This window comes from Carassius auratus, unplaced genomic scaffold (assembly GCF_003368295.1).
Source record: "Carassius auratus strain Wakin unplaced genomic scaffold, ASM336829v1 scaf_tig00034597, whole genome shotgun sequence".
NCBI lineage: Eukaryota > Metazoa > Chordata > Actinopteri > Cypriniformes > Cyprinidae > Carassius > Carassius auratus.
The window spans coordinates 81,710-94,164 of record NW_020526165.1 but is presented as its reverse complement, the minus strand read 5'-3'; the positions used below and the strand labels follow the sequence as shown (position 1 = coordinate 94,164).

The 12,455-nt window shown below is 34.8% G+C and overlaps 1 protein-coding gene across 5 annotated transcripts in view; it reads left to right on the top strand.

The window, feature by feature from the left end:
- The window catches only part of LOC113081548 (PDZ and LIM domain protein 5-like), a 74,316-nt gene that overhangs the window by 19,866 nt on the left and 41,995 nt on the right, over window positions 1-12,455 (top strand). For all 5 annotated transcript variants that reach the window (XM_026253639.1, XM_026253638.1, XM_026253637.1 and 2 more), the window contains exon 3: window positions 8,130-8,281. In XM_026253639.1, coding sequence (XP_026109424.1) covers window positions 8,130-8,281 — 152 coding nt within the window. The remainder of the gene's footprint in view (window positions 1-8,129; window positions 8,282-12,455) is intronic.

Sequence of the window (12,455 nt, the reverse complement as noted above, 5' to 3'; positions counted from 1 at the left end):
CCTATATATATATATATATATATATATATATATATATATATATATATATATATAATATTTGCTGTTTTATATTGCTTTAAATTTGATATATTTTGGTATATTATTATATTTTTTGCAATAATAAAAAAATTCTCAGTCAGCAAATTAAACAAAAGTATACAAATGGTAACACTAATTTTATTGGTGTTTTTGCTATCTAATATGTCTTGGATATTACTTATGATGCTATAAAATAAATTTGCTATCTATGAATTGTCTACTAACAGTTGATAAAGAGAGAACTATTCATCTGAGCTAAACTCGCTCCATGTAAAGTAAATCCACTTTTATCGTACAACTCGTACATGAGTGGACATCATCGTAAACAGATTTTCCAGAAGTGCTATGGGTTTATTTCTATGGCACCTCTCAGGTTAGCTCTATACAAGTGTTGTTTCAGTGTCAGATGTGGAAATCTTCTCCTCCAGCAGCGGAATGTTGTTTTGATTTGCATTGCCATGGAATCGAGAGCATTAACACATTAACGAGAGAATGATGCTGATGCTCCTGTGCGAGGTTCATCTGCAGCACATCTGGATGAAGAGCCTCATGCTAGCTGTCAGTTATTAGCCAAACACGTGATGGGTTCAAGCTTTTGCATGTCTCTCTCTTAAATGGGTGCTTAATCATCACTAGACTTCATGTAGGCTTTATCATGTAGACTTTAAAGCAAAAATATAAGCAAAACTTATGTACTGTACTTATAATTTGGAGAAATGTTCATAGAACCCTGTTTCTAAAAAATATTACATGGTAATTGTGACTTCTTTTTTTTCTCACATCTTGCAATTGTCTTAAGTGTTTTATTGTACATTTTATTTATTTATTTTTTCTTCTCCCAGTTGTTTTTGTTTTCGCAGTTGCAGCTTTATATATCGCGATTTTGACTTTTTTTGTTCTTCTCAGAATTTAATTTATCTGAACTAAAACTAAAACCTTACAAATATTGTCATTACTTGGAAAAACTTGATAACTAAAAATTAAACTAATTTATATATAAAATATACTTTTTTCTATCAGTTACATATTAGTTTTATAGTTATAATATTATATATTTAGTGCATTTTACTCTCTTTATGAATAGTTTTTTATAATTATTTATAGTAATGTATTAATTTTATTAGTTTTTAAATTTATATAATTTGTGTGTGTGTGTGTGTGTATTCTATTTTATAGCTATAAAAAATTAAATGCATTTTAAATTTGTATTTAACATGTATATTTATTTTTATCTCCCATAAATCTGTTTATATAGATCATTAAATGTCTTTATTCATTATAAACATTTAATTTTATATTTACATAAATGCATATTTTATAATAATTTTTTCAGTATTCATGAATTTATTTCCTGAAAATAAAACCAACTTTAACTGATTAGTTAAAAAAAAGACATAAACAAAATCTAATAAAAATGACAAATAAACAACAATGATTAAAATTAAAATCTAAACGTACAGAAAACCTAAACTAATTCAGGCTATTAATAAACACTATTATCACAATGAAACTACAATAACACTGTCAGGAAGTATATTATATTTCATATATTTCTGCGCTTCTATGCATTAGTACTTTTGTTGTGTAATATAGCCTGTGTGTGACATAATAGAAGTATTTTAGGAACACAACATCTCCTCATCAAGATCCAGTAAAACACCTGGTTTGTCCCAAAACGCTCCAGGAATGTTTGACATGAATCACATCGTCTCAATACACTGACAGCAAAACCATGCAACTATCGGCACATTTTCAGCTCTTGATAAAGATTACTGGAGGAAAAGCAGCCGTTCCACTACGTTTAACATCCAAATAATATCTTTCCACAGTTGAAAGAGGAATCTTAACCTTAGTTGATGTTGTTTGCTAAGTTAAGTGTCTCTGTTCTTTACAAGGTGTACAAATCCGGATGCTAAAATTGAGTATTATTACCAGAAACAACTGGCCTTGTGGTTTGAGGTGATTCGAAGCAGTCCAGCGCAGTTTTTAATGAGTTTTAGGAGTCATTTAACGCAGCTGGCTGAAGCTGTGCTGATCGTATCTGTGCCGAACACACATGTAGATCAGTGTTGCTGCACAAGCAGTCACTAAATACTGTATTTTAATTTAGATCGCTGTTGTTCGTCGTATAAAGAGGCATGGAAACTTCCCTTTGGCTTTGTTTCGACGGCACCTGCATGCATCTGGAGCGATGGTGGATGCACGGATGAGGTTTTGAGCAGATAATGATGATCTGTAGATTTATCATCTGACGTCTTTATGGGGAGTTTCACCCTAATTTAATTAGTGTTTGATTGCAGAGGCACACATGGAAGCGTTTGGCCGTCGTCCACGTCTGAGCTGAAATGAGTGTTGTCTTATTTTGTGTGGTTTATCATAACTCACGATCAGATCACAACTGTGTGTTTTTCCTTCATCAATTACGCTGAACTGCTTCTCTGTAATTATCTGTATCACCATACTTAGAATTGCAAGATATAAACTGACATTATTTCATTCATTTCCAGTAATTACATTTTTTGTGTGTGTGTTTTTCTGCCGCTGAATAAAAAACACACACAAATTAAATGAAATTACTGATAAATGATATTTATTTATTTATTTATTTATTTATTCTGTGGCAGAAACGAGATTTCATATTATTTTTAATCCTCAAAACTTAACTAAAACAATAAAATATTTTCATTACTTAAAATAAAGCAAACATTAAATAAAAATAAAGCAAAATATAAAAAATATGTATTATTATTTTATATACAATATAATGATAATACATTTTTAGATGTATATAAAAATATTGCTTAGTGCACCTTTAATATTTTATTTTGAAAACCTATTTTATTTAATCTAATTACAAAGGCAACATTTCTAATTTTAATATCTGAACTGAAACTAATATAGTCTTATTTAGTTTGGTTTAATATAACTCCTATCTGGATTACAGCATGTGGTGTTTTTTCTTTATCAATTACTCTGAACTGCTTCTTGTAATTATTTGTACCGACGTACTTATTTTTCTCCAGCAGTAAACAGCGTTACTTGCGGTTCTCTCATTATAGCCTTCATTTCTGCCTCTCTTTTTGGTTTAAATTGAGAAGCAGCGAGTTTTAGTGGCTTAGATGAAGATGTAGATGAAGGCTGTAAATGTCACAACAGTCTGCTGGTTGCTGGGATTGCTCGGCTGTTTTGTGGATGTTGGGTCATTGTTCTGCCAGTGGTTCTCGTGTGTGTGTGTGTGTGTGATGTGGCCCATGATACCCTCAGATGGCTATAAAAGGAGACGGGCCGCAGAGCTTTGGCTTCGTAGTGGAGCAACCGTTCATTAGCGTTTACAGGCCGGCGTTAAACCAGCATCTTCAGAGCTGCCAAGAGGGCAAATATCTCATCTGTTCGGCTTTCTAGAGCTGCTCATCTGCCAAACACATGTAATGAGGACCGTTCAGCTTCACTTTATACCAAACAAAGGAGATTTGTCCTGTTTGTTTCCTAATAAGGTCAGCATGACGTCAGAATAGACCCCGTTTACTCTTTTCGGTGCTCAGTGTGAATCTTTATTCTTTATCTGTGCATCTATATGTATCTATCTCTCTGTCTCTGCTGCTTTAGATTGATTTTGAAACCTTTGAATCCATTAGAAACATCAGATGACCGAATCATGATTCATATATGATTAGATTTTTATGTGCACCCCTAGTTTTGACAGCATGGCAACTCTTCCTCTCTAAAGCAGCGCTTCATGGCTCCGCCCCCTTTGTTGCATGTTCCTGGGGGCGGAGTTTATGTACACTTCTGGGTTTGTGATGTCACCAACCTGGGAAGTAACTTGTAACTTTTCTGTTTATTCATATACATTATTCAATTTTAATTTTATAATTTCAAAAGTATACATGGCCCATTAAAATTTATTTATTTAATGTCTCATAATGTTTATACTGTATGCTTGCATTATGTTAGTCAAATGCCTTGTTATTTCTCTTGGCTTAAGTGTGAAAATATGGATATGGAAAGTTCCTCTGGTCACGCAGCATAACTCGGCATAGTTTGTTAAAAACCTGTTAATCTTTCATGTTGAAAATGTAGCTTGAAGTGTGACTAATGAAAGCATTGGAAGGCAAGCTGTGAGGTGTTGTGTGATTTGGGTCGTCCCTCTCCTCTGCGCTGGGATTTGATCCTTGTTGCCTTGTGCTTTATGAGGCTGAGGTTTAGTTTATGATGTTAATAAAAGCAAAGACTGCTGCGCCTGCTGCTAATGCTAAGTGTGTGTGTGTGTGTGTGTGTGTGTGTGTGTGTGTGTGTGTGTGTGTGTGTGTGTGTGTGTGTGTGTGTGCAGCTTCTGGAGGTGTTTAGTGTGTTGTGGGGTCTCCTCGGGACATTACATGTGCTTCAGGCTTCGAGGGTTAATTGTTGTCGTTGACCTAATGACTCGGATAAGTGTGACCCATCAGACTCCCTCGGAGCGGTGTTTGGGAGATTTGTAGGCTGGAACGTATAGTCGTGTGAGCTCTAGATTTGCAGTTCCTGAATAATGAACTGAACATTTCAGTATGAGAGAATTTTACATCTGTCACAGTCATCCTTTGACTCATTTTGTCTTTTAAAGATGACAAAAATGTACCATTTCACACACATTCACTTTTCCAACCAGTTTCTGATTGGTAAAATCCTACCTTTTTTTTATATGTGAAAAAATATGCATGATATTCGTCATGCATGTGGTTGTGTATAGTACTTCGGTACCAAGTCGCTACTAAAAAAATGTAAATGTGACGGTAGCAGGTTTTTTTAAGTACCGGTGGTACCGAGGTCCCGTTCAAACCCGGTTCTTGACGAGGACGGAATCTCAAAGTCCAGTACGTCATGAAAATCAAACTTTGAAAATATGGACAGTCACTGAATTAGTCAAAGTTAGCATAAATTAATCAAATCAAATCTCCATATGGACCAGTATCTGTAAATGTTAAGCCGCAAAAGTTGTTTGAAATATGAATCCGTGTTCTGCGCGTCTCTGTGTGAATGAATGAATGGCAGAGATGTGCGGATTTGTTTACTACATAGACTGAAGCGCGTGACGCTTGCATTAATTTCAGCATCTGAGCTTCAGAGTTCTCTCTCTCTCCATCAAGCGATCTGAACTTTTCAGTTCATCTCAGTGGACGCACAGCGCACCTCCTGTATTTGATGCTCTGTAAACTCTGTGTGAAGGCGCACGACTTTACTGATAGCGCGGTTTCTCACACATGCAAAGAGAGAGAGAGAGCGAGAGTCTTACCACGCTGAATCGATACGCTATATGTAAACTATTCTTTGTTGTCTTCTCCTGTCAAAATAATGGAGTTCATTTAGAATTTTTCATATTTTTCGAACAAGAAGAAGATATGCCGGTAGTGGGCGGAGCTAATGCGCATATGGCAATTTCATTGGCTGGCGCTCATCTATAGACCCTTTTACAGTTGGTAAACAAGGTGACGTATTTGTGTGGGCGGGGCTTAGCTGGAGGCAGAAAGATTCCCCTCAACACTTGAACAAACGGTAGCTAGCGAGTTTTCTTAGCTTGTTTTTTTTTAACAATGGCTGGAGAAAATCTGAATATATCTGCTTTATCTGAATATTTAACGTCACTCACTGTCCGGGACCACGATAATTATTTGAAAAAGTTAACTTTAACGGACGGAACCAGATTGGGCGACCCGTACACAATCACTCATTGGATGGACGATCTGACAGGATTACCTCCGATTGAGTGGCCTGACATCTACACTTACCTGATAGAGAAACCGAGCGTGTATTAATTATAAATTAATTATAAACTTTCTGTATTTATTCTTTCTTACCATGTTCTTAAATTCCGGTCACAATTAATCACAACAATGTATATAAAATGTTCTCCGTCGATTCTGGCAACCAACAACACAACAAGACGACATTTTAAGCTCCTTGAGTAGCCGACCCTGTGTTGGTTTGTATTAGCCGCCTCCAGTTTTCCGTTTGTTTTGCCTCCAGCTAGCGCCGTGACGTACCTGTGACGTCCGCGCAAAAGGGGTCTATTACCGTCCCTGTTTTGATTTCAGCAAATCAGTTTGACCGAACGCAGACAACATGATTTAATATTCATGAACCCAGCAGCTCATCATTCCATAATGCATTGTATATTGTTAGTGTGGTAGTAAAATTAGTAGTCGTATTATCTTTTAATAATAATACGATCTATTACTATTTCTTTACAGAAACCCTCAATGACCAAAAATATCTTAAGCATCACCACCAGTCTTAAGTTCAGTGTAAAATGACAAATATGCATTCATTAAAAGTTCATTTTTACATAAAGGCATTGTGCTACTAAAAAATGTATGTTATACTGCTACAATTTTTTTAATTTTTAAAGAAATAAATCACAAAATATTTCTTCCATGTTTTAATTTTAATAGCAAATCCCCTTTATTAACCAAAAATAAAATGTTTAAATTTCATAAATTAAAAGACAAATTAAATTTGGGTGAAACTTGTTTACTGTTTTTCATAATTATATAACTTGTAGAAAACTTTAAACACAATTGTAAATAAGGTTTATGTAAACCTTGTGTGTGTTTTGACAGTATTAGCACGAAAGCAAAATTAGTCCAGTAATCAGGAGCTGTTCGACAGGGATTTTAGTGAGATTTAGTGTGTTTTTCCCTTTTTTTTTTTTTTTTTATTTAAAGACTAATTTATTTTAGATTTATGTTTTTCAGTAAAACATTTTCTTGATTCAGTTGTAATTTTTAAAATTAAACATTTGAAACTTTTTTTAGGGGCCATAACATTTTTATTTTCCCCAAATTCTAGTTTCATTTTTCTAGACTTATAATTTTAATACTAATTTATTATCAGAAACCGTTGTAATCAAATAAAGGCATAAAATGTTAATTTCACTGTATTTAAAGTTTTTATACGTTTATTTTCGCTTTAAATAAAAACGTAATTTAACAAATTTAAAAAATGTATTTATAAAGTATAGCATTGATAATATATTGCTATCATAATTTTTTCATGTTAATCAGAAAAGCCCATGGAGGGGTAACTTTTGACAGAATCGCACATTCAGGAAGGGAAAGGCAAAAAATATCAAACATTATCAATGTTATCAAAAACGGTTATACTAAACATTTATTTGAGTGCTAGACAAAGTTATCATCTATATAGCAATTGTTTTTAATGAAAAATTTAATGAAATTTATAATAAATATAACAAAAATAGTGAAAATGACAAAGCACTTAACTGAATAACATAATATAAAAAAAAAATATATATATAGTAAATACAAAATTAAAAGACTTAGACTTAAAATTAAAAATAAAATAAAATGTCTCGTCAATTAACAGAAGTAAAATAAGTTTATAGTAGTATAAATGGTAGTTTTGCTAAAATTGAAAAAAAAAATCACAGCTAAATATAAATATTAAATTTTTTTTAAAGTTTTAGTTTTTCAAGAAAATATAAAAAATATATAATAATATTAGTAAACACTATAAAGATTAAAAATACTAAAGTTTTAGTTTTAATGAATTAAAAGTAAGATTACATTTTTTTTTAACTTGACCTAAAAATGAAAACTGATAATATTAAAATATCTTGAAACATTAATAAATACTATAATAGTGTATAAATAATATTAAAATATGTTTGTGTCCATCATCAGTCTAATAAGGGTAACGCAACTGTTCATTCTGATCAAATTGGTTTAAGAGATTGATTATCAGAAAATACTTCTGCCTTTCTTTTTAATGCAATTATAATTAAAGGGAACTAAATCATTCAGAAAAGCACACCAAAACACAGTCTCTAACTGGATTTGAGGGAGAAATTGAAGTGTTTAGTCATTGATATTTGCACTAGCTCTGCTTGGTGTGTAAGAGTTCATGATCCCCATCGTGTCTCTGACTGAATCTGCTTCACAGATCCACTCTAAGTGATCGAGGGGTCACCGGAAGAGAATCTATTTCAGTCGAGTCTGATGTGTGTGTGATATGAAGACAGCAGCTTTCATGTGTGTTCGTGCGTCTCTGAACTGTGTGTGTGTGTGTGTGTGTGTGTGTGTGTGTGTTTGATGCAGCTGACAGAAGGAGGAAAGGCAGCGAAAGCCAAGATCAGCGTCGGGGACGTGGTGCTGTCTATCGACGGCATTGCAACGGAGAGCATGACACACCTGGAAGCACAGAATAAAATCAAAGCCTGTACGGGAAACCTGAACCTCTCGCTGCTGAGGTAACACACACACACACACACACACACACACAAGAAACATTTCTGATTATTATCAGTGTTGAACACTGTTATGCTGCTGAATATTTTTGTGATGCACATTATTTAAAAGAAAACAAAATTAATACTTTTATTCATCAAGGATCCATTAAATTGATCAAAAGTTACAGTAAAGACATTTATAACATTAAAAAGATTTCGGTTTCAAATAAATAAAATTCTTTTGAACTTTCTGTTCATCTGTGAATCCTGAAAAATAAATGTATTATGGTTTCCACAAATATTGAGCATCACAACTGTGTTCAACATTGCTAATAATCTTCATGTTTCTTGAGCAGTAAATGATCATATTATTCTGATTTCTGAAGATCATGTGACACTGAAGACTGGAGGAATGATGCTGAAAATACAGCGGAGCATCACAGAAATACATTACACTTTAACACAGATTCACACAGAAAACAGCTGATTAAAATCATAATAATATTTCACATTTTTACTGTATTTGTGATCAGACGAATACAGCCATGGTGAGCAGGAGAGACTTTTCAAACACATAAAAAAAACCTTCTGATCATTAGTTTCACGAACTGCATCTTCTCAGAGGTCTCTCTTTGAAATCAACCCCACGGTCGTCCGGATGCGATCAGGGATTGTGTAAATACGCCAGCAGATCCGTCAGAGCAGAAGAGCTGTTTGTGCTGGAGCTCTTGGCTGGGTTCGTCTCTCCAGGGGTCTCTTCCCACGACGGGACACACAGGATCTAATGCGCTCAAGATGTTGGGATCTGCACATCAGCTCTGTTTCTTCAGAGAGTTGATCTTTCATCACAGTTATAAGAAAGTCAGTCTAAAAGTGCTGATTTACAATTAAAGGAACATCAACTCTTCCTTTACTCACACGCATGTTATTCCAGACCTTTTTAAGCTTTAGATCATTCATGCATTCCAGCGGCAGGTGCTTTTATCCAAGGTTATTTTTATCAGTTCATGCACTCACTGTTCAGTTCATTATTTCATTGCTAAATCTAAAGTGAATACACATGCAATCAAGCTTCCTAAAGGTTAAAGATTAAAAATTATCCTCTAATTGTTATAAAAGTCAGTGTATAGCAACTTACTATATGGTTATGGCTACCAACTCTCTTTAAACTATTTTTTTATGATCCACAAATTGTGTAAAGACCAGGCGTAAAAGAAAAATGGCATTAAATGTTACATGCACTGCAAAAAAATGAATGTCGTCTTCAGTATTTTTGTCTTTTTTCCCAGTACAAATATCTAAACATCCTTAAATTTAAGATGCATTTACTAGAAATGTAAAATTTAAGAAATCTATTTCTGAGAAATTTAACAAAATTGAAGAAAGCGAGAAAACGACTAGTTTTCACTTCAAATTAAATGTTTAATTTTGTAAAATAATTTTAAGTAATGAAAAAATATGTTCCTTAAATGTTCTTTTCTCAAAGTCTTCAAAACCCCTTTTGTTAGAGCAGATTTCCTTCATTGAAAAGAGATGCGAGTGGAAATTTTTTTGTTTTTGAGTGATCTGTTCTTTTAAATGTCTGTTACTGTGTCGACTCGAGGCAGACGAATTCAAGAGGATGTAGGGTTGGTTTTTGAGCTGTAGCTGAAGCTGGTTTCTCAGCGCAGCTCACATTCTGGAGTTATGTGCTCTTTTAAAGGACGTTTAGGGGAGAGAGGTTGTGCAAGAGCTCTGGAATCTCCCATTAAAGTCTTTTAGTGCCGTTTTCATAGCTGTTGAACATTTGTCAGAATATCTGCAAAGGCTATCAAACAGCACTTAAGCTTTAGTATGGAGATAACATGGCATTGGGAAGAGCAGCGTTTGCTCCGAGATCCCAGAGAGCTGTTTGAACCCAAACCTCCCAGAATACCTCCGTCTGAACGTCTCGCTGTCTGAGCACGTCTCTACGGGTTTCTCAAACATACATTCGAGGTTAGATCGAGGTGGTGATGATGACAAACCTGATTTAAATCTCAAATGGAGCTATTCCAATCTGAAGTGCTTTAATGCACTTGTTTGGACGTTAATGAAGTTGAATTAGTTGTGTTTGTACTTGTGGTGAAAAAAATAATTTTGTTACCATTTGCTGTCCATTGTATTGTTTCCAACCATCTGTACAAGATTTGTATAAAATTTATTGTTTAATTTTTTACATTCTTTTTTTTATATTATTTGTATTTTATATTTTAATTATTTAATTTGGTAAATAATAAAAAATATATATATATATATATTTGGATCAATTTTATTTCGCACGGGAATACAAAAACTATACATTTCCCCATGTTTTCTTTTAATTTATAAAATGTTAATTCTTGGTTTTGTTTTTTTATTAATCATAATTTTTATTTGTGGGTGAACTAGTGATTTAATGAGGCAAATCAATCACTCTCATAGTTCCTCATTTTGATACTCCTGATCTTTTCAATATGACATTCATGTCTTTCAGTCATCGTCTGGAGATGATCATTGGTTCAGATGATTTTTCATGGACGCTCTTGTTGTAAATGCAGTTGACAGGTTCTGTGTTTTGTCTCTTGAGGTGGTGAAACGGCTCAATCTGTGGTCAAAGCGTCTGGATAAATCAAAGCTCCTTTCGTGCCGCTTCAGAGCCGATCATCCATATCCAATCCAAATTTGTACTGTTTTGTTTGCATCTCCAGATCATTTCAGACCACATGTTGCTCCGCTTCCCATGCGTTCTTAAGGATGTTTCCCGACCGTGTTGATGCAGTGCTGTGTGAAGCATGTGTTTGGAGCAGTACCTGAGGTTTGGGACAGGTTTGGTTCACGTCTCAAACCGCCGTCACCTGCTGGATGCTGCCATTCCTGGGAGGTTCAGGTCCACTTCGGCTGTTTTTACACAAATTTAAACACCGTTGTCTAGAAGTGTGTGCAGATGTAAGTAGTTTTTGTCCGATCATTAGATATCCTTTCCCACTGACAAAAGCAAAGTCTACAGCCTTTCTTTGTAAAAGAGATTTCCTCAAATCAGTGGAAATGTGGCACCGACATACTGATTCAAGATTTTTATTCGTCAAATACACAATTATATAGAGTTAGGTACGCTCCATGGACCGTGCAATTATTAAAGAAAACAACACAGGTGAAAATATACATAAAGCTATAAAAATATTTAATAAAAGTGAACAATAAAAATATAAGAATATAATATATTAAAAATATGTATACTGTAGAATTAAATATAGAATAGAAAATGTGCATGAAAGTACACTGTAGTCTTAAATATTAAGATACACAGGAATGTGCAAACAGGTTGACACTGTCAGTGCGTCAATGTGAGGTAGAGAGTAATGAAGATCTTACTGATCAAGTGAATATTAATTGGAGACATGTAGATGTTAAGAGTCTGGTTTTGAGTTTAGGATCCCGATGGCCTGGGGGAAGAAACTCCTCCTGAGTCTCTCAGTTTTTGCCATCAGGCTGCAGAAGCGCTTAACAGATGGCAGCAAAGTGAAAAGATGGTTACTGGGGTGGACGGAGTCCTTGATTTTAACAGCTCTGCTTTTGCAGTGTTTGAGGTAGATGTCCTGCTCAGCTAAGCACGCAACTCTCTGCAGGGCTTTGCAGTCTTGACTGGAGCTGTTCCCATTCCACACTGAGTCGATACACGTTCTATAGCCCCAGAATAGAAAGTTTTTAGGATTGCTGGTGAGACCCTGAATTTCATCCAGATGGTACAATCTTTCACCTACTTTCACCACTTGAGGGGAGGAAATCAAGAATCCAGTTGCATAGTGAAGAATTCAGGCCGAGGTCCATAAGATTAGAGGCTAGCTTTATGGGGACTTTAGTATTGAAAGCTGAGCTATAGTTGATAAATAGCAGCCTTACATAGTTCCTGTTAATGCTGTTGATGTGTGTGGATCTTTTGGGGCGATAGGCAAACTGAAAAGGGTCCTAAGTATCTGGGATGGAGGAGCAGATGTTGTTTTTAACCGTCCATCGAAGACCTTCATGACCGTTGATGTGAGGGCAACTGGACGATAGTCGTTCAGACAAGATTATTGTTCTTAGGCACAGGGATGATCACAGATTTTTGGAAGGACGTGGGAACCACCGAGGTAGCAAGACTCATTAAAAAAGGATGTAAACAAACCAGTTAGCTGATCAGCGCAGGACCGAACAC